General features: G+C 45.3%; 1 protein-coding gene and 2 pseudogenes across 2 annotated transcripts; 2 read left to right on the top strand and 1 right to left on the bottom strand.

The window, feature by feature from the left end:
* The first annotated feature begins 1,845 nt into the window (after nucleotides 1-1,845).
* Nucleotides 1,846-4,448, top strand: LOC147956986 (uncharacterized; annotated as a pseudogene).
* Nucleotides 4,449-4,774: 326 nt separating this feature from the next.
* LOC125521382 (scarecrow-like protein 21) lies at nucleotides 4,775-11,565 on the bottom strand (annotated as a pseudogene). The gene is made up of 6 exons (XR_015612341.1): nucleotides 11,358-11,565; nucleotides 10,901-11,088; nucleotides 10,549-10,807; nucleotides 9,707-9,830; nucleotides 9,060-9,360; nucleotides 4,775-6,163 (listed from the first exon to the last, which is right to left on the bottom strand). The product of XR_015612341.1 is annotated as a scarecrow-like protein 21 (transcript).
* Nucleotides 6,814-9,189, top strand: LOC147956985 (uncharacterized). The gene has a single exon (XM_087537971.1). It carries the CDS (start codon nucleotides 6,877-6,879, stop codon nucleotides 7,429-7,431), a length of 555 nt encoding a protein of 184 aa, XP_087394097.1. The 5' UTR covers nucleotides 6,814-6,876; the 3' UTR covers nucleotides 7,432-9,189.
* Nucleotides 11,566-23,396: the final 11,831 nt, after the last annotated feature.

Raw genomic sequence — 23,396 nt, 5'->3', positions numbered from 1 at the left:
CCGCCCTAGCGGCCTGCATGCCAGGTGGGCCGTGCTGGCGGGCCGCGCAACAGGCCCGTCGTGGTGGGCCTGGCTTTCTTTTTTCTTTTCCTTTTTCTCTTTATTTTTTTGGGTTTCTGTTAATATTTTATTTCCTATACTTTTTTATTCTTTAGTTACATTGTTTTGTTTATATTATAAAATACAGCGTTCGTTGCATGTCACAAAAGTGTTCAATAGTATTAATGAAATGTTCATGGGTTTTTTCAACAGTTCATCATCCATAACAAAATCGTTCAACATTTATTATAAAATGTAAAATGAATATATAATCAATGTGTTTTTTAAATTTGTAACGGTATATTACAACAAATTCAAATATGTATTCAAAAATTGTTCAAATTATATTACAAAAATATATAATCATTGTGTTTATTTCTTTATTTTCTTGTCCTTTTATCTTTCTTTTATTTTTTTGTTTATATTTTTTTCCTATACTCTTTTATTCTTTATTTATAATGTTTTATTTCTATTATAATATACAGAGTTCAATGCATGTCACAAAAGTGTTCAACGGTATTAAGGAAATGTTCATGTTTTTTTGAAAAGTTCATCGTCCAATACAAAATTGTTCAATATTTAGTATAAAATGTGAAGTGAATATATAATCACTGTGTTTTTTAAATTTGTTAAGTGTATATTACAAAAAAATGAAATATATATTAAAAAATTGTTCAACTTATATTACACAAATATTGAACAATTTTTGTTTTTTGTTTATTTTCTTTTCAATTTTCTCTGTTTTTTTTCTGTTTATAATTTTTTTCCAATACTTTTCTATTCTTTATTTATATTGTTTCGTTTTTATTATAATATAGAGAGTTCATTGCATGACACAACAGTGTTCAATGGTATTAAAGAAATGTTCATGGTTTTTTACAATAGTTCATCATCCATTACAAAAAATTTCAACATTTATTATAAAATGTTAAGTGAATATATAAAAAAAATTGAACATTTATGATAAATTGTTCAACTGTGTTTTTGAAATTGGTTAAGTGTATATTACAATAATTTGAAAACTGTATTAAAAAATTGTTCAACTTACACTACAATATTTATCATCACTATGCATTTTTTGAGTTTTTTCAAAATAAGTTTGATACTTAATATGTCGCTCCGCAATATTTTTTTTGCGGGTTACAAGAGTTCCTTAGATGTTTTTTAAGATTTATTACATGTTGTTAGTTTGTAGCCAGTTTTCTACACGGCTGGAGCTCGTTACATCCAAATGGGCCGTCCCAGTCGCCCCCTGCCATGCTTAAAGGCTCCCGTGTTTTGCTTACCGCATGTTAACCTGGCCGGGCTGTGATTATTCTTATTACATATACTAAGAGGAACAAAAAAAATAGAAAAAACACATATACTTGGTTAATGCTGGTTAGTTAGCATGTTTTTGTTTGTTTCTCAAATTTCAATAGCATATGTAATTAATTTAAAATCATTTAAGCAATTTCAGATGACCACTTACTTATATATGAACATTATAATTTGTTGTTTCCTTCAATTGCTGTATTGGTAAAATGATCTGAACTGCATATTTTCTAATATAATCATAAGCATTTTTTATCACAGCTAAAATAGTTGTGTTAATTTCACATTATATGATGCATAAATAAATCCTATTTATATTTCTGCATAGATATAAAGTGATGGGTTCTGACATACGCACTGATGTAACGATGACAGTCCGCACTGATACACCATGAGAAGAGGTGCATATAGCTAACCTTACTCTGTATGTATATTATAGATGATAATATGAATGGTCTATTTATATTCTTGTTTAATCAGAATATAGGAGAAATGGATATGGACTTCGGAGATGCACGAAAAGAATCCATGGAGGTTTCGGATGCAATGTCGCTGGAAGGGGCCGGACATTCACAACATAATAACGTCGAAGAGGTTATATCTCATAACAAACCAAAAAAGGATGCTAAATTGCATGTTATCCCACAAGGTATATGTTTATATTATTATCTATCTTATTTTTGTGATCTGGCCTTTTGTATTCAACTAATTTGGTTATTTTTTTGTGTTACTAAGTTGTCTCACTTTTTATGAATTTGACAGACTATGTTTGTACCCCTAGAGATATTACAGTCATCGAATCAATAAAGTCTGCCTCCAAGAATACCCAGTTCGTGGACATTGGAGATGCCTTGTTAGCAACCGACGATTTGAAATGCCTTATAAAAAATGATATGTTCTTACATGACGGTGTAAGACCAATTGCACAAACTTTGTAATCAATAATATGATCAATATATAATATCATAAAATATTAATATATTATAAATGTTGTTTACAGGTGATAAATGCTTACATATATTGCATGCTTGATCACGACCATCTACAAGACAGAGCGGGTGAAAAGGTACACATTATTAGCACGTTTGTATCTGGCCAGATAAAAGAAGACGGTGAAAGAGACATCGAGCCATCAAAATATTGTCGCATCGTGCGTCATGTTAATACTTATATACAGCAAGATATGGTTAGTTTTTGTCTTATGGAATGTTTTTTAGTTCATATGTCTGATTATATATTAATAATTATATCTAATTTTGATTGTGATTTGTATGATATTTACACCAGTTATTCATTCCGATTAACATGCCGGGCTACCCTTGGTATCTAGCAGTTGCCAATGCCAAAAAACGAGAGATCCAAGTATTGGACTCACTTGGTGAGAATGTCAAACGCAATGACCTTGCTACTACGGTAACTATATATTTTTTACTCATCTTAACATTTGTTTTGTTTGACTTCATCCCTAACATTTCTCATATGATAGTTACGGGGGCTCGAGAAATGGCAGAAACTTGCAGAGCAGAGTCCGGAGTTTATCAGAGGTGATAAGTGGCCCGATCTCAATGTTACAAAATGGACGGTTGAAGAGCAAGTTCAGGAGGCAATACAAACTGATGGGTAAGCAATTGTTAAAATGGTTTGTTTATTTGATTCATCTCTGTGATATTCTAAAGCATTATTTTATAATATTATAGCGTATCATGTGGATTGTTTATGCTAAATTATATGGAATATTGGACATCACATGGACTATCAGACTAGTTCACCCAGGTATTTCATTTTTATACATTATCTCGTTATTTTATATGAAAATATTATATATATTTTTTGTATAAATTTTTTGTAGGAGGATATGAAATATTTTCGTCAAAAATTAGCAGTCATTTAGCTCGATTCAGAGCTTAATAAGCTAAAAGGATGTCCCATATACCATCAACCTGTCAGCGAAGAAACTTTAGGTAATTCTGATATCGAGATCCTGGATAATCCTTCTGACGTAGTCGAAGAAAAACCTCCTGCCCCAATCACTATCATTCCCACGGACCAACGTCAAATAATTGCTGACCTCTGCAAGTACATCATGTCGATCGATGATGCCGGGTGTTTGGAGTAAGTATCATGTATCAATATTTAATATGCGGATGTATATTATTGTTCTTCTTACCATCCAAATTACAGGAAGGTATGGGTCCCGACCTGCACACCCGATCCAATGAGCTTAAGTCTTAAGAAACTTCAGTGCATACTTAAGATGGAGCAGCCTATGGACAATGGTTGCTTCAACACTGCCGTGCGTATGCTGGCATGTGATGAGGGAGTATTGTTCACAGACCCTCCTATACACTACATGGATCTACGATTTTGTGTAAGTTATCGTAACTCTTCATTCTATGTGACATTAGTATCAACATGTTTAAACAATATTTCTTCTTTTACTTATCCATGATGCTAGAGTCAACACGAGGTCAGAAGTTTTGTGAGAAGGAAACTATCCAGACGTTGGCAACATTATTTGATAGCTGGCCTGGGATGGAGATCGACATCTCATCTTGCAATAAGGTAAATAAAATATTTTGTCCATCGTTATCATGGTTTATTGTTGTTTCTAATAACTCCACTTGTAGATTTATCTTGTACGTCATCGACAAAGAGGCACGTCGTCTATATATTATGGATCCTATTCAAACATCACAATCGTCAGAGGATAACAACTTGAGGCATTCACTGAAATTAAAAAGTTTTGCAAGGGATTTCAAAGAAGCACTCGGAATAAAGATTCCCGATTGGAATTATGATATATCTAAATGGCAACGTTTATTTCCGTTCGGTGTTCCAACGAGTGTGGATGGGTAATGAATTCATAACAAGAATATTTACTTTTGTTATCACTATATTTTTTATATTATTAATTCAAATTTTTGCAGGAATGTGTCTGGCTATTTTATTTTCCATTTTATGCTCTGGTGGAATGGTAAAGAATTGGTGAAGCCGATTTGCGCGGTGAGTATTGTGCGTTACATGTGTTAAGACCTTCGGCGTGAAATTGTCATACTAACTACATGTCTTGTTTCTGCAGGATGGGTATGAATTGAGGAAGCATTTTTTATTATACTTGCTAAAACATCGTGGGAATGAAGCTAGAGGAAACTTTCCTGATATTGTGAAAGAATTTCTTAAACGCATTATGTAGATATTAATAGTTTTGTAATAGATGTTCAGTTGGAACATCACTCAGCTTGTTACATGGACATGTCGTTAATTTTTCTTTTATGTTATCCAATTACATTGCAATAATGGACTTCAGTTATTAAGTAATTGTGTTTGTGTTATATTCTTTGTACGTGTGGAATTTAACATGTAACTTTTGTAAACTATTTCAAGAGCCCGTGGCAACGCACGGGCATTCTACTAGTACTAGTAGTAATCTACCAACCAAGCATAATAAAATTCTTAAATTGTCTATAAATACAGCCTGGAAGGAAATGTGAATTAGTTAGTACTCCCTCCGTCTCATAATATAAGAACGTTTTTGACACTACATTAGTGTCAAAAACGTTCTTATATTATGGAACGGAGGAAGTACCATCGTGTGGCCACGAACGTCATCCATCATAGTGCATATATAAGCATGCTGGTCAATTGAGATCAATGCCACGCGGACGTAACCACCAGTGGCTTGTCCTTCCATCCGAGGTAGAGCACACCGTCCCTCTCTTGGAACCGGTAGTAGGGACTGTATCTCCGCAGCAGCTCCCTGATGACGTCATTTACAAGCGAGCTGAGCGGAGCGGGTGTGAAGCCAGCCTTGATGAGGTGCACCTTCCACTGGCTGAAAAGCTCATGTCGTTCCACCCTTTCCGTGCCCTCGCGGGCAATGAGGTTCACCATCTCTTTCCCCAGGCAGTGCTGCTCTATGCCCATCCTATCCTTGTCACCCCTCTGGAGCCATAAGTCAACGGACTCGAAGACAGCGGTGTAGTAGTCAAGCGTCTCCGTGTACCTCTCTGCGAAAGTGGTGGCGTCGTTGGTGTTTAGCTCCTGCTCCACAAGGGTGACCACCCTGGGTGACAAGCTTCTGACCATCCTCAGGATCCTATCTCGCTCGCTCAAAGATGACTCATCATCATCAGAGATGTTGTGCAACCACAGGGTGAAGTTCACTGCGACAGCTTCACCAGGGATGACACCTAGGTGGCCCGCTTCCAATTGGCTGGTAGAGATGGCAACCACATGGAATTCAAAGGGGAGGTCGCATGTGCGGGCAATATGCGACAGCCTACTTCCAACTATCTCTAGGTTGCTGCTGGCTCGTGAATCATCTATGCATGTGATCCTCACACCTGGTGCACCACCAGGACGTGTCGCAAGTGCCTCCAGGAGACCAGGACGCTAACCCACTGAGCCCCATCTGAGATACAGAAGTCGATGATATGAATCCTGTCTTCTTTCTTCACAGCCTCTGCAATCGCGCCATTCGCCGACATGTAACCAAACTTGAAGTAGGGGCAGCACTCGTACAAGGAATTCCTGGATGAGATTAAGTCAATGGTGTGGTTTGTAGCAGCAGGTTCAAAACCGCACTCCAAGGCTTGGAAGACTGAGTACCATGAGGAGAAAATCCTGACAATAAGCGCTTCCAACATGTAGGCTCCCAACCTCTCGAGTGGGTCACCGGACACTGAAACCATTTCCCTTAACTCTGCGACTGTCATCTTAGTGATACTTGAACAAAAGATGTTGGTGTCCTTGTCGTCGTCGATGGCTTTAGCACAAGCAATTAGTAGCTCCTTTATCGTAAAGTTCTCCTCTGCACACAAAACACACACACAAGCAATTAGTACATATCAATTCGGCAGAGGCACGCGCACATCAGTGAATACATTAACTACAGATGAAACAATATTCGTTGTTAATTACCAAGCATTGTTTTGAATATCTATGATGCATCAAGAAGATTTTAATCAGTTTGCTTCACTTTTGCTACCCGCTCACAGCAAATAGGGTAGAAATTTTTGTTGGCCAGAATAAGCCGCGGCGACGGGTCGGACGCGTTGGGTCCGCAGCATAGGTGTGTGTGTGGTGCATGGGTGCGCGCGTGTGCGTGCAGGTGGTGCACCGTAGTTGTAGGAGGCCGTTGGCGAGCCGTGGCGGTGTGATCGGGTCAGACCAGTGCAGGCTCGGCGCAACCCAGACACGTGCGTGCGCGTCGTGGGCGCGGCCAGAGCGGGCCAGGTCGTGTCATGGCTGGGTGGGGGCCGTGCGGGTCGTGCCCAGCGCCGGCCCAGGGTAGAAAAACACCTGTGGGGCTCATTGTAACATTGGGGTGTCGAGTTCGTGCTCGGGAAAAGCTGTTCGCCCAGCGGACATTCGTGCGCCGGTGAAATCTCCCTGTGTACTGCGTCTTCTTCCTCCTTCCTCCTTCTTCCTCCTCGGTTCGTGCCACAGAGAGAGAGAGAGAGAGAGAGTGAGAGCTAGAGAGGGTCAGGGCGAGCTAGGGTTTAAGGGAGCTACTCGACCGCGATGGCGATCATGCCGCACGGTGCACGTGGGGGCTCGGTGTCGATGGTGATGCCGATGATCACACCGGACAACTACACGGCGTGGGCGATCAAGGCACAGGCCATCCTCGACGCTCACACACTCTGGGAGGCGGTGACGCCGGCGGGCGACGCGGCGGTGAACGGAAAGAAGTGCAAGACGGCGCGTGCGATGATCCTCGGTGGGCTGCCGGAGGATGTGCTGCTGCAGGTGGCGACGAAGCTCACCGGTAGGGAGGTATGGGACTCCCTGAAGGTGCATTTCGTCGGCGCTGATCGGGTGCGGGCGGCCCGGCTTGGAACGCTGCACGGCAACTTTGACCGGTTGCGCATGGCGGACGGCGAGGTTCTGGATGCCTACGCCGGGAGGTCTGCGGGGATGACGGCGCGGTACACGAGCTTGGGAGCGATGCTGGACGACGCGGCGCTCATGAAGAAGCTCCTGGACACCGTCCCCGACCGCCTGTACCCTGCCGTCGCCGGGATCGAGCAGTTTTGCGACGTCGAGGAGATGGCCTTCGATGAGGCGCTCGGGTAGCTGCGTGCGTTCGACGAGCGGACGAGGCGTCGCGGACAAGACGGCAGCGAGCAGCTGCTTATGACGGCGGTGTAGTGGGCAGCGCGGGAGCGGCGACACGGTGACGCACGGGAAGACGACAACGGCAAGAGCGTGGCGTCGGGCAGCGGCGGGAACCGGCACGGCCGCTGCTACAGCTACGGCGAGCGCCGCCACTTCAAGTGTGAGTGTGCCAGGCTGCGGAGGGCGCCGGCTGCAGAGCGGGCACTGCTGGCAGACGTCGGCGTCGAGGACGACGGCTTCCTCTGAGCCGTGGCTTAAGGGGGTGAGTGTTGGCCAGAATAAGCCGCGGCGACGGGTCGGACGCGTCGGGCGCGTCGGGTCCGCGGCATAGGTGTGTGTGTGGTGCATGGGTGTGCGTGTGTGTGCAGGTGGTGCACCGTAGTTGTAGGAGGCCTTTGGCGAGCCGGGGCGGTGTGATCGGGTTAGACCAGTGCGGGCTCAGCGCAACCCAGATGTGTGCGTGCGCGTCGTGGGCGCGGCTAGAGCGGGCCAGGTCGTGGCCTGGCTGGGTGGGAGGCGTGCGGGTCGTGCCCAGCGCCAGCCCAAGGTACAAGAGTACGTGCGGGGCTCCTTGTAACGGTGGTGTGTCGAGTTCGTGCTCGGGAAAAGTTGTTCGCGCAGCGGGCGTTCGTGCGCTCCCTGTGTAATGCGTATTCTTCCTCCTTCCTCCTTCCTCCTTCTTCCTCCTCGGTTCGTGCCACAGAGAGAGAGAGTGGGAGCTAGAGAGGGTCAGGGCGAGCTAGGGTTTAAGGGTAGACACCAACAATTTTAGCATCTAGCTAACCTAGCTTGACGACGAATGAGGAGCAAATTAATAAACAGTTTCGATGAATCAAGTAACTGAACTAATTAGCATAGTAGGCAGGAATGGATAGAAGTTGAATAGCCAACGAACCTGCTGACAACCTGCGCTAGAGATCATGCACGGCGCTAGGATACAAATTTGGAGGTGTTAGCTGATAGCTACTTGTGTATCCAAGTTAATTGTTGTTGGGTTATCTTCCTCATGTGGTCTGCGAGGATATGCTTTGAAGCCTTGCGGTAATACAAACACGTGCAATAGCCAACCACGCATTGGTGTTATGATCTATGGTTATGTTAGAGCTCACATATGAGAGAATGGAGGATTCTCATTTATCCAGCACTTGGCCATCGGTGGAGGATCCTCCACCTCTGCAAGTTTATCAAGGTAGGAGCTTATCTCTTTAATATCATGTTTGAGAAGGTGCATCCGATCCATGATCCTCTTGGGCAAGCTAATGAATTCCTGAGCAGGAGTTAGCAGCATGTCGGGTTTCGTGACAAGCGTCCCATGGTGCCCAACGAAGCACTCTAACGAGCCATTTACTTAATCAAGCACACACAAGACAAACAGAGATATTAAGAGAATTCAAGGCAGTGGCGTAGCTAGGGGTTGACAAGGTGTTCCATGGGCCACCCTGGAATTTCTCCATAGCTAACATATAGTATAGTAAAATATAATTCCTTGAAAATAAATAAATTTATGTAAATATTACTATTACCGGACCACCCTGCCGCATTGGGCTAGCTATGCAAGGTAGGGAGATGTATCAAGCAACACTCACCAGACACAGTTGATATATCATATGTTGTGAATAAGCGAGATTCATCAAGGATGCTGTTGTTTCCAACTCGCTGTTGAACGGTAGATTGCCCTTCTGTTATAGCTACATCACTTCTAACAGACCAGCTTGTAATTTCTGGTACATCCGGTTTTTCAAATTCATGGATGATAAACCATGTAGGAGACCTGTTCCCTGGGTCATGGTTCATGCATTTAATCCCTATCTCAGCACATACTTTTACTTGTTCGAGTGATGTCTCGTTCTTTGATGCCCCAAACTTGTTCGTCCAACTTCCAACTACCTGCCAATTTCACAACCGTAGCGAGTCACGAAAAAGAACGGCATCCATTTTAGAATAGGAAAACAAAAACACAGAGCCATATTAACTTAGTACTTGATCAATTTTAGTGTTATTAATCTTTCAATGGATTATGACATAAGAAATCAGAACCAACTTTATTTTACAGTTTTTTGGTGGAAAATCGGAACAAAGACAACATTCAAATCTTGTCATTTGCAAAATCTACTGTTAGTTAGATACTCTAATTGAATATGCCTTGCATGTTTGTTCAACAACATTCAGGTCTCTGCTAAACACATGTCTAAAATATTTTTCTTTGAAACTTACTCATATATAATAGAATTACCTTCTTAACATTGCAGCATTCCTTATGTCCCATAAGGATCTCCATGATTATAGCACCCAAACTATATATGTCTGTCATGAAGGTGACTTCCCCGTTATTTAAGAATTCCGGTGCCATATATCCCCTGCATAAAAATTGGTGTAGTTTTTCGATTAGTGAATAAAGTGTGTGCCAAAGATTTGTAGGTTGCGAAGATGTAGGCTTGCCAACATATTGGAGATGCTCGAAATTTTCTTTTGGTCAATTGATTAAGCTCTACACACACAGAAATGTCACTTATGTTTTCGTGACATATTTGTTAGTGAAATCTTCCCTTTTACGGCAAAGAGGACAAGAAATCCAAAATATGTCCAGATAGAAGAGTGCATATTTTGAGTGGTACAAAAGTATAGATCAAAACTACCATTTCGTTCCATCGCAGAAAAAAAAACTACCATTTAGCTTCCAAAAATAACTAACAAAACTCATAAGAGCGGCAAACAAATTTTCAGAAATGATAAAATCCGAATGTCAGATTTTTGACAATGGCAAATTGAATGTTTTTTATGACAATTTTAGTTGATGCGAGGATGGCAGGTTTAGTTGGCACACATGACAATTTTCCGGCAAAAAACTAACTAAGGACGGATTTGCCATGCTTACCAACTAAGCTTGGCACGGTCATGTCAAAAAATATAAATTGCCACAAAAAAAATGTTTGAATTGCCATGGTCAAATCCCGAACTTTTGGAACTTATCGGCATCCTAAATTACTACAGATTAAAGTTGGTAGAAATGTGCTACTAAGCCTAACTATACAGTAGAAATGTAAGGAGAGGGCTATAAGGATTATCTGATTCTACCAGAGAGGTAGCCAGCTAGGCACCCTTTGCGCAGGTACTCGAAGCAGAGCAGCCTCTGCCGTTCTTCTGCACATACAAGCTTTCCGTCGTATGGCATTATCACGAGCTGTGTCTCAGAGCAGTATCCGAGGAATCGCGACGTGTTTTTGTGCTTGACTCCGATGAGACAGGCGACCTCACTCTCGAAATTCTTGTCCAGGATCTCGAACCTCTCAAAGAGCTTCTTCACGGCAATGGAGCGACCACTTGGAAGCACTCCCTGCAGCTCACATGAATCATGTCAGGTATCAATTGTTTTTAATTTTGATTGTGCTGTCTCGTTAATTCAGAACGGAGGGTCCGCGTGTGTCACCTTGTAGACTGCTCCAAAACCACCCCTGCCAATTTCTTGAGCTTCGGAGAAATTCCCTGTGATGGACCTGAGAAGTGAGAAAGGTAGATCGATTGGATCCACACTCTCGTCGAGCAATGCCTTGTCCAGGGCAGCAAGTTTCTCACTGTGTTGGTTACGGTCTGCCATCTCGGTGTTGGACACAACTCCTGATCAGCGGAAGTTAATAGGCGTTACTTCTAAACAATCATGTACTAATGTTGTTAATTAGCCATGCGCGAAAAAAACTTTATCTATAGGTGGTGTGAAAGAGAGAGGCCTTTTCTCCACTAGCATTTAGCAGCAAACATCGCACGGAAATGGTATCGAAATTCTTTTGATAACCCTGCCCCTAATTATATCTATGGTACAGTAGGAATCTAGCACTAAATAACAAAGGATTAGTCTACAATTCTACATCACAATCTTCATGTCTTACCTTTGTCTCTTTCGCTGCTAGAGAAGCGGCGCCAGGGTCGCCGCTCGATGAAGAGGATGGCTGGAGATACAGGATCACCTCACGACCTAGAGGGGGCGGTGCCCTTGCCGGAGAAGAACTTGGCAAAAGGATGAGGGTGGGGAGGCGGAGGGGGAGGGGAGAAAGGCTGTGCGGAGAATGGAGGAAGACGAGCTTTGGCAATAGTAATCACAGGTCCACTCCACTGTTCGACCTTGTGAGTACTCCCTCTGTCTCATAATATAAGAACGTTTTTGGCACTACACTAGTGTCAAAAACGTTCTTATATTATGAGACGGAGGGAGTATATTCGTTCATGGTCCGTGTGGGGTAAGGGTAGCAGGTAGATGTCTCTAGTTTAATAATGCGGGTGGAATTGCTTTGTAGATGCGTACCATACGTAGAACCTATTATAATGCATGTTGATAGCTAAAAGCTGAACTTGGTATGTATTTTAATCAGGTGCCGGTAGCCACCAGGCGGATGTTCAAACCAAGGTGGCAGCAGAGGTAGAACTTGTGGTGAACTTGTAGTAACACGGGTGAAAAATTCCTACTCATTCAGTCTCATAATATAAGACATTATTACATAAAAATCTATTTCTGCACCCGAGCTCATCTGCACTCGCGCCGACGAAAAAAATCAAAACAAATTTCAAAAAATTCCAAATAAAATTTGTGTGGTAGACAACTTGATGCATGAGGACCGCTCCAAATTTCATGTCATTTGAACATATGAGCAGCTCTCAGCAAAAAAGATAAATTGGGGGTCTGTAAAAATGTTGACTGTTCATGTACTATTTTGGCCCGATTTGTCTTTTTTGCTGAGAGCTGCTCATATGTCCAAATGACTTGAAATTTGGACCGGGCCTCACGCATCAAATTGTCTACCACACAAATTTTATTTGAAATTTTTTGAACTTTTTACGAATTGTTTTCTAACCGGGTGCAAATGAGCCTGGGCACCAAAACGTCCTACTCGTATCATCCAATATATTCACATGTTAGATATAGTAACATCTTATATTAATTATGAGACCGAGGGAGTACTAATTATGAAACAAGTGTGTTGGTTTTAACAGTTTCCTCGTTTGCAATATCTTATGACCTTTTCTTTTTAGCATACTAAACATCTCGATTGATGATAGCTACTACTCCAGATTCGGTGAATAGCATAAAACCACAACATTCTTGTCTATGGTTTTAAATCACCACCACTTTTAAATACCGTAAAAAAATCAACCGATATCGGTGTACTTTTTTGCAATAAACACTAGTGACGCAATTAGCACATTTTAATGATGATCCTGACCAACTGGGCTCGCCTGTAAGGCTGGTCGTAATGGTAGTATCATAGCTAGTATCATGCATGCCAACTAGGCAATTTTGATGATGTGTCATAGCATTAAATAAAAGAAAAGAGGGTGTAGTATCATATCATGATACCGTATCATATTAAATGATATGCTACTTTGTGTCATGCATGGCAATAAATAGAGTACTACATGATACTAATATATGATACTATGCATTAGGGAGGTAGTATCATACACTAGTATCATATGCATGATACTAGTATATGATACTCCCCATTACAACCAGCCTAATATGTTGAGTGGCATAAACTTCTCAAAACAAATGGTGTTGGCCATTAAATTAAATGGAGGGCCCACCCCTCAAGGTCCCATCCGACCCATGTGGCCTTCTTCCCCGGGACGGGGCTTGCCTGCTCCCTCGGTGTGCTCCCATCCATGCTCCCGTCTGCCATTTTTTAATCCAACGGTCAGGTAATTCTCCTCCTCGAGTGGATGAAGGCAGTAGCGCCTATCGAGCCGCCGGCCTGATCTCCTCCCACCACCACCCCTTTCTCTCCCGGCCGGTCCTCCGTTGCCGTTGAACACCGGGAAGCCTTGCCGCCGCCGCCCTCGGAGGGATCATTGTCCGCTCCCCCCCCCCCCCCCCCCCCCCCCCCCCGAGCAGTGGTGTTGCACGGGGTGCTTTGGTATAGGTCACACGATCCAGTTAAGCTCAGTGCAGCCTCCATCAACGTCATAACATGCACGGCGGTCGTAGTCAGATCGGACATCGACCGCCGGTACCGCCGGTGCCGCTACCTATGTCAGCCACGCTACTACGTCGTCGCGGTTGTCAACGCGCACTCCGTCCTCGTGCACTTCAGGTTTGGCCCTGTTCACTTCACCAAGGACGCCGCTCGGTTTACAGTCGAGCGGTGAACTGCGTCGAACGTGGTTCAGGCTGCCGCCATCCATGGCGCAGTGCAACTTTCATTAGCGTCCTAGCACGCGGCGTTCCAGGTATCTCCGGCATCGACGCGCGGAACAGTGACGTCGCTAGCTGTGCTAGCCATGACGCTCTGGCTGTGCACAATAGTCTTCCTGACACAGCTAGAGTCATCTCGGCGTCAATCCGAGAAGTGGAAGTGCCGGCCACACCGCCGTGCACGTCAAGGTTGCCAATGCCTCGCAGGAAGAAGGAACGGAAATACGGAATTTTGTTGTGTTTTCTTTTGACCAGAAAAAACTTTGAACGAAAATAAGGAGCAGAATTGTAGCGGCCGTTGGATATAAAATGGGCAGCCGAGAGCACCGATGGGAGCAGGCAAGCCCCATCGTCTTTCCCGGAGCCCTCCCTCCCCACAGGCCCCACCTCTCCTCCACCTCCTCCCCGACTCCAACAAAGCGCCGCCATGCCCCAGCCAGGCATTGCCGCCCTTCACCCTACCGGTCGGCCCACCCCCACCCCACAGTCACACAACCTTTCTCCTCAACCCAATGCAGCACAACACCTCAAACCTCCAGTGTCGTCGTCGGCTGCGACCATAGCAACCACCGGCGAGCCTCCGGGAAACCTAGGGAGTGGGTTGGGGCGTCTATGCTTGTGTGCGGAGATGGGCGTGAGCAAGGCCGCCCCCAGGGGAGCAAGCATAGGACATGTGGGGTGCTTTGCAGTGACCAATAAACACTACCGGACTCGCGGTCTATGCCTACGGCCACGGGCCGTCGGCATAGGCCCCTAAGCCGTCGGCATAGATCTATGCCTACGGTTGCCGTCGGCATAGGCCCGTCGGCGTAGATGTCGTCAGCGTAGTCTTGCCAGACCGTCGGCATAGGGGCCCATGCCGACGGCCTGACGTCAGCCGTCGGCATAGTATAGCCGTCGGCAGTGTTTTTCGTCTGACGGCAACGGACGGCGCCGTCAAAAGCGCTGACGAATCACGCAATGCCATGTCGCAGAGCTATGCCGACGGCAACGCCGTCGGCATACCTCTGCCACGTGGCAACCCCTGGTACTCCTGGTGGCAGGGCTATGCCTACACCAAAGCCGTAGGCATAGATGAATCTATGCCGACGGCTTTGCCGTAGGCATATCTATGCCACATGTCATCTCCTGGTTCCTCCTGGCAGCAGGGCTATGCCTACGGCAAAGCCGTCGGCATAGATTTTCAGCTATGCCTACGGCTTTGCTGTAGGCATAAAAAGTCTATATTCATAATAAATAAGACAAGTGATGTTGCAAAAACTGAATAAAAGAAACTATATTCATAATAAATGAAGCATTGCAATTATTTGGCCTGAATAATAAACAATAGACTTTATTAATATGAATGTCAACTACAAGCATTCAGGAACTACACTTAGAGGAAAAGGAAATAAAAGAAGAAAGGAAAAGTCCTAAACTAAACCTATACTAAACTATCTACTTCATCTTCTGCTTCTTTCTTCTAGTTCATCAACCTGCAAAACAAGAAACAACAAATAGGAAAAACTTGATTAAGGTTAAAATGTAGCATTCCCCTTATGGAAATGCCTTTGCTGTAGGAGCTAGCACTTAGGAGTTTGGAAACATTAGTCAAACCCCAATCAGATTAAGTTGATAAAAGAAACATTAGAAGAGAGCCAACACTGCATAAATGGAGCCAATGGAACAGTAACCAGCAAGGCCAAAAGGAATAGGTTCAATTGGCAGTAAAGAATAACCCAATAGAGAAGTAAAGCCAGCAAAGTATAGATCAAAGCTAAACCCAAAGATCAACTCAAATTAGCATAACTCCATGATTAGGGGATCCCTCGATTAAGCTTGGGTTAGTCTTCAGATGAAATCCAACTAATCCACTACTAACCAACTAACGCAGAGGTAGGGTTTGAAGTAGGGATTGTCCTCAGGCAACCCAGTAGTGCTAGGACTATTGCATCATTGGATCAAGTAGTGCAGCATCTGCTGTTAAGTAATGGTGAGAGCCTCAGGACACCATCATTGGCATGGCAAGATTAAGGAGCACCTGTTCTTATCAGTGAGAGTATGAGAGAGAGAAAGAAAGTGAAGAGACCAGTGTAGCATCTGTTCAAATCAGATTTAAGAGAGGGAATTGGCAAGAAAGATACAGTCCATAACCTGCAAGAATAAATAGGCCATTGATAGCACATTTACTAAACATCTGCCGTAAGCAGAAGTGCAGAACACATACACACACTTACACATGGGTACTATTCTGTATATAGGTACACAAGCACAACACATGGACCTGGTATAGATAGGAGTATAAGCATGCATCAAAATCATCTGAAACATCTGAAATAGCTAAAGCAAAGAAAGAGTTAACACTACATGCAACCATGAGGACTATATCCTGTACAATATACAACTAAACCACCAGTAGATGATGTACTAAACCATACAAGAAATACCAATACATGGTATTTAGATAAAGACTAGTATATATCAAACACACATACCAGCTTGAAAGAGAAACTATAATTTTATACCACTACAGGAGCAAATCATGAACAACACAGAGTAATTGCAGTAAAGAGATGAATCAGTATATATGTTGATCAATAAGAAAGTTACAGCTATATACAAATGAAGGACTATAGCCTTTATAAGATAACAAAGAAACAGTAGCACTTGTACATATGAATAAATAGAACCAGCAGCCAACTAATAAAGAAACTAGCATGTGCTATAGGACAGGGACAATAACATCTATAAGACCAAGATAATTGCAGTGATAGACCAACAGTAGCATAGAATTTCTTGTAATGAGTCCATAGACATGAACTAGAACTAGAATATGAACATGTAAAGCAGCAGGAGCATAAGTAGACCAAAGTCCACATTGCCAAATCCATAAAGATAGCACAGTAATCAATTGAGCTAATAATAGGTGAGCCAACCTTCACCAAGCACTAACAGGACACACGGAGCAGCATCAAATCGACCATGACATGCCCGAAGAGAGTAGTACGAGCAGGGGAGCAGAGGGATTGAGGAGCTTACCATAAGCAATGCCACCACCATGGTTGCGGCGTGGCCAAATCACCGCCGTCGCACGGTGGCAGGCGATAAGGTAGTCGAGGATGACGGATCTGGGGCAGTAGCACCACAGGCAAAACCCAGGAGGCGCTGGTGCACAAGGAGGCACGGGAGGTGGCACAGGCGACTAGATCCACGAGCAAGAGCACGCCGACGACAAACCTCTCCCCACCACCGAAACCCTAGAGAGGGAGAACCGATGGGGGCGACCACGGGCAGCAGGGAGAAGCGAATCGAATGAGTGGAGGAGGTAGAGCGGCTCAACGGGGAGCCCTGGGTAGCTAGCTCAGCGACAGAGCTCGCCGGAGTAGGCTGGAATCGGCCGGCGACCGAGGCGGCGATGTGAGGCGACAAAAGAGAGAAGGGGATCGAGAGATAGGGGCTCGGGATCGAGAGAGAGGGGCTGGATCGAGAGAGAGGGGCTCGGGAGCTCGCCGGTGCCTGACCCGCCGCCCGCTGGCCTCGCCGTCGCCGGAGGTGAGGTGGTGGCCGAAACCCTAGCTAGCACGGGGGACGATGGAGGGCGGGAGCGCCAATTCTGGACGGAGGGGAAGGAGGCGTGGAGCTTGGGGAGCTCGGGGGAGTGCTTCCCGTCACCGGAGCTCACCGGAATAGGCCGGCGTGGGTGGTGGCGGCGGCGAGGGAGAGGGGTTCGTGGGGGAGAGAGGAGCGAGGTCGCGAGACAGAGAGGGAGGAGGCGTTCGGTGGAGTTGGGTGGGCTCTATCTCGTGGGCTCTTTTTTTGTCCTTTTCTCTAGATGGATGGATGGATGGCTGGATGGATGTGGGGTGGAGAGCTAGATGGATGGATATGCGCCACGTCATCGATCCGTGGCACAAACGTTTCCACCAATAGGAATCAAGCTCATGCAATTGTGTTCTCCCTTTTGTTTTCTTCTAAAATTTTTTACTCTCTTGGACCGCTGAAGGAGGGCAAGTGCTAACCGCGTCCACGCCGGTGAAGGGTCTGGCGTCCTCTGGCCTCGCCGCCATCGGAGCAGCGCTAGAGGTGGAGGCCATCGAAACCCTAGCCACGAGGTAGGGTTGTGGGTGGACGGAAGGAGCGGATCCTGACGCATGGATGGACGCGGCAGGATGAGGTCCGGCGGACCCGGCTGCCGGCGAACTGCGAGGGGAGAGGAGGATCACAGCGGCATGCCGGATCCAGCCACTTGTAAACTGCACCATCTTCGAGTTAGTATCTGGCTATCGAGAGGGAACGTGTCCAGTTTATGAAGGAAGTGTGTTGCCCGTTGCTCCGTTGACCTCGAAACTTCTCGTGCTCTCAAAGGGGGGCATTTCATGACACGTTCCCGGGCATGGCATGTTTTGGGACCGCCTGGAATATTTGAGACATTTACTGCATCTGTAGGGCTTCAATGTGGAAAAATGCAGATCTGCACGGCGGCCACCTGAAATGATGTCAATAAGTGGTTTGTAAATCATATATGATGTCTTTGCAGTATGCGTAGGCCTAGTGCAACGAAAGGAGGAGGAGCCATACCACTGGGGGGCGAATGTACCTCGGCGGCATGTCGGATCTAGCCGTAAAAATCCACGGAAAATCATACGATGCCGGAAATCCTCGGGACCTGGCACGGTGTCGTCATATGGCCCTTGTAAGGTGTGGTAAAAATTTGAGCGTGTTTCGCAGAAGTCTGACCGGCGGCCACTTGTAAACCGCACCATCTTTGGATTAGTATCTTGCTATAGAGAGATAATGTTTCGGTTTGTGAAGGAACTGCGTTGCCCGTTGCTCCGTTGACCTCGAAAATTTTCATGGTCTCAAAGGGGGCCATTTCATGAAACGTGCCAGGACATGGCATTTTTCGGGCACGCCTGGAATATTTGAGACATTTACTGCATCCATAGGGTTTCAATGCGGGAAATCACATATCTGCACAGCGGCCACCTGAAATGATGTCCAAAAGTGGTTTGTAAAATCATATATGATGTCTTTGCAGTATGCGTCGGCCTAGTGCAACCAAAGGAGGAGCAACCCCACCACGGGGAGGGGCGAATGTACCTCGACGAGATGTCAGATCTAGCTGTAAAAATCCACGAAAAATCATACGATGTCGGAAATCCTCGGGACCTGGCACGGTGTCGTCATATGGCCCTTGTAAGGTGTGGTAAAATTTGAGCGTGTTTCGCAGAAGTCTGACCGGCGGCCACTTGTAAACTGCACCATCTTCGAGTTAGTATCTTGCTATAGAGAGAGAATGTTTCGGTTTGTGAAGGAACTGTGCTGCCTGTTGCTCCGTTGACCTCAAAAATTCTCATGCTCTCAAAGGGGGCCATTTTATGACACGTGCCAGGACATGGCATTTTTCGGGCCCGCCTGGATTATTTGAGAAATTTACTGCATCCGTAGGGTTTCAATGCGGGGAATTGCAGATCTGCACGACGGCCACCTGAAATGATGTCCAGAAGTGGTTTGTAAAATCATATATGATGTCTTTGCAGCATGCATAGGCCTAGTGCAACCAAAGAAGGAGGAGCCCCACAACTGGGGGACGAATGTACCTTGGTGGCATGCCAGATCAAGCCGTAAAAATCTGTGGAAAATCATACGATGCCGGAAATCCCCGGGACCGGGCACAGTGTCTTCATATGCCCCTTGTAGGGTGTGGTAAAAGTTTGAGCGCGTTCCGCAAAAGCCTGACCGGAGGCCGCTTGTAAACTGCAGCATCTTCGAGTTAGTATCTAGCTATCGAGAAGAACGTGTCTAGTTTCTGAATGAAATGCGTTGCCCGTTCCTCCATTGGCTATTTCAACCCTCCATCGCACTTGTATACATATATTAAGACACAATGCAAGTTTGGGTACCATTGATACCCCCAAGGCCCCCGACCGACCTAATCCTAGCCCGGTTGACCCGAAGATCTAGGCCTTTGACTTTCACCGAACGGCCATTGACCAACGTACTTTTCCACCTGGTTGTGATAGGTCAGCCCATAGGAACATTTCAAAACAAGGTCTGGGCCCAACACACCAGCGGACCCCCCCTCTTGTCGACCCGATGCGGCCATTCCCCCCCCCCCCTGCAAGTGTCGGTGGCAGCGCCTTCCGTGAAGGGGGTCACATTCCGGAGCCGCGTGTCGTTTGTGTGCACCTGACAGCACACTTCCAGACATGTAAGAGGACCTGGCGCAAGATTTGATGGCATAGCTAGCCCCCAAAGGCCCCCGACCACACTCGTAGACATGCGAAGAACAATCCATGGTGGGGGATTTTTTCACATACTCCTGCATCTTACAAAAATATAAGAAATTGCCACACATATTATATCATATGTGTCTGCACTGTGTAAAAATCTCATGAATTGATTACGCTTCAAGTGTTCAGGAATATTCATGCAACGCCAAAACCGCAGAAGGATTACTTCGATTGCATCGCCGTTCATGAGGGCAAACCTCACACCGGAGCCGCGTATTGCCTCTTTATACATGGCACCACATCTTTCAACATGTATGAGGACTCGGCGCGATGCTCTGGTGGCATTGTCCCCCCCCCCCCCCCCCCAAGGCCCCCGGTCAGCCGAACCCTGGACAAGTTGACCCGGAAATCTACGCCTTTGACTTTCACCGGACGATCTTTGACCAATGGACGTTTTCACCTGGTTGTGATAGGTCGGCCCATAGGAACACTTGAGAACAAGGTCTGGGACAAATCCACCATAAGATTCCCTTCGTGTCAACCCGACATGGCCGTTTCCTCCCTCCAAGTGACAACGGCATCGGCGTCCATGAAGGGTCACACTCCTGAGCCAGTTGCCTTTGCACCCGCCACCACAATCCTTGAAACAGTCTGATGAAGCAAACATGATTTAAGTTTGTTCAAATTTTAAACATAGTATAGCACATAATCCTTTCAAGATTCTGATAAAAAACCATATGAATTTCGTCAAAATCAATCCAAGTATCAATTACTTATGATTTTAATAAAGCAGAAGGACCTATATGCAAAAGTACAGGAGGCCACATTTCTAACATACTCAAAAACAAAAACAAACTGGATATTCATAATCTATGGAAAATTCTACCCTAAATCGATGTATAATTTGTGTATGTTTAAGTTTAGATAAGTTAGATTTAAATTAAACAAAATTTAACTTAAAAATAAAAATAATTTAAAATAAAAACAAATAATATCTATGCCTACGGCCATGCCGTAGGCATAGTTCTCGGCCAGGGGCTGCCAGGAGGTGCCACGTGGCGGGGCTATGCCTACGGCAAGGTCGTAGGCATAGATGGAAAACTATGCCTACGGCTTTGCCGTCGGCATAGATCTGTCACGTGGCAGCTCCTAGTAAAAAAATATAGATAATATCTATGCTGACGGCCGCCGTCAGGGCCGTCGGCATAGATTTGACGGCGTCAGCCCGCCGTTTGTCCCTGGGCCACCAGGGCCACATCTATGCCGACAGCCTAACTATGCCTACGGCCACCGTAGGCATAGATCGATATATGCCGACGGCCTAACTATGCCTACGGCTGCCGTAGGCATAGATGGAGGTATGCCGACGGCTTCTCTATGCCGACGGTTTTTCCCAGGCCGTCTGCATAGCTCGAGTTATGCCGACGGCCCCGACAAAAAGCCGTCGGCATAGATAAGGCCGTAGGCATATAGGGTTATTCCGGTAGTGAAAGTGCACCTAGGCCCGGTGGCCGGTGTTGCTGGGCGGAAGGGCGGTAGAGGAAGAGTGCTAAGTAGGGGAGTGGCGTTGAAGAACTGCCGGCTCATCTTGAGCTCGGAGGCAAGACCTTGTGAGCCAGCGGACCACGAAGTCATCGTCCCCATCATCAAAGCTTGAAACAAAAGTGAGCGAGAAAGCTGCTGGCGAGCGGGAGGCAGCGCGGCTTTTCCTGAGAATGTGCATGGCTGGACTATAATGATCAAGTGGGTGGGGGCGGAGGGGGAGTAATTCATATAAGAGATCTGCTAGATGCCACTTAATCCCCTAAACAAAGATGTTTTCCCTCAAAAATAACTTGTAAGGGATATGGTGGAGATGCCCTAACTAGTAACTACACCAAATGAACTTCGCAATTTCCCAACAAAACAAGATGCATCTTCTGTTGTGCAGATGGCAACGACATATCTTCCATATAGTCGGAGTCGTCGCTCAGAGTGTAGGGATGGCGATGACGGCTTTAGGGGAGGAGTGATGACGATGACGCGTGCATGCTGTCTCGAGAGACCCTCTTTGGAGTGGTGTGCGTTGGGTTTCTCATATGTGCCACTCAGTGGTTATGATTGTTTTGTCCGGTTCTCCATAATTAACTGGGCAATCTGGTTTTCACTCGGTTTTCCCTAATTAACTAAGCAACTCTTTTCTTCTCAATGAATGCAGGATAATTGCCATTTTGAAAAAAAAAGTTTAACGGTTAGTTGGCCGTTTGTGTCAAGCACTGTCCTACTAGTACCAAGATGTAGCTAGGTAACTAAATAACAAAGGAAATTTTGCAGCAAAGTGATGGAAAAAAATGCAAGCATGAAGCCCCCACAATGAATCAGAGCACGGATCCTAACTGAATAGGCACAATTAAGCAGAGAGCTTGGAGATGGATTTACCACTCCAGTTATATCACGCACAGTAATTACTCTAGCTAAGCTTGAAACAAGAACACACGGATAATTTATGAGGCCACTAGCTGGAAAAAATTAAACAGGGTTAAGCAGAGAGGTGCTAGAAGAGAAGGATGGCAGTTACCTGGCTGGAGATCCGCCTAGTAGTGAATCAACGAGTTCCACATGTTGCCTATCTAAGCTAGCCTTCTGAAGCAGTAAGTATAAGGGAGGGGAAGGAGAGGGGAGGTGATGTGAGATGTAGATCTGCATCCAAATATGAATAGTTTAGTTTACACGTTAGGCGTAGGAATGTGGGTATTTGAATACTAAATGCTAATCTCATCTTACATGTTATCATCTCCTGCGTGGGTCGGTCGATAGTACCGTGGTTGGTGGAGTGGTTGTTGGTATCAGTCGACTTGCATGTGGCATCCGGACTGGAGTGGACTGGAGTGGGCGGTCGTCTTAAGATGAGTGAGGCCCTCCCTTGTTAAACTACTCCTGCCTGCCTGCCTATGATTAATTTGCGCATTCAGTTGATTGTTCACTAATTATACTATCTCTCCACTAATGCTCCATGTTCGGTTAGAGTGAACAAAAGGGTACATCGATCGACGAGTTTCTTAACTGGGACTCACTTGATTTGCAAGTCGATCTTACTTAATAATGTTTGTCGCACGTTCATACCTGCACGCTCCCTTAGTTAATTATTAGTAGAACCACAATCCATGTGGAGGATAAAGGTATATTGCAGGGATGGGTAAGTATGCATTTATATATCTAAAAACTTAGGACAACAAGAAAGGACCTGGTTTGATGGGACAGCTTCAGCATCTGAAGCAATTTTGGGCATCGGACAGTGACCACGACCACCTCACGATGGTCCATCAAGCGGTGTGTTGCCTTCTGTTGCTATGCATGGACGGACTGATTTACTTGTCGTCCAAAAATCGTCTGCTTGCTATCGTGCACATAGCAGTGCTCTTTTCTGTTTGTCCAGCTTCTTTTGGTGACGAATATACTCCAAATCGTCAAGGATGTCTTCCATGTCATATAAAGCAGATTTTAGATTCCTCACTACCCCATCGAAGAATAGCCTATGATTAATGGCCTCC

The sequence above is a fragment of the Triticum urartu genome, chromosome 7A (assembly GCF_056163025.1).
Source record: "Triticum urartu cultivar PI428250 chromosome 7A, HENAU_Tu73, whole genome shotgun sequence".
Taxonomy (NCBI): domain Eukaryota; kingdom Viridiplantae; phylum Streptophyta; class Magnoliopsida; order Poales; family Poaceae; genus Triticum; species Triticum urartu.
This window is presented reverse-complemented; position numbering and strand designations above follow the sequence as displayed.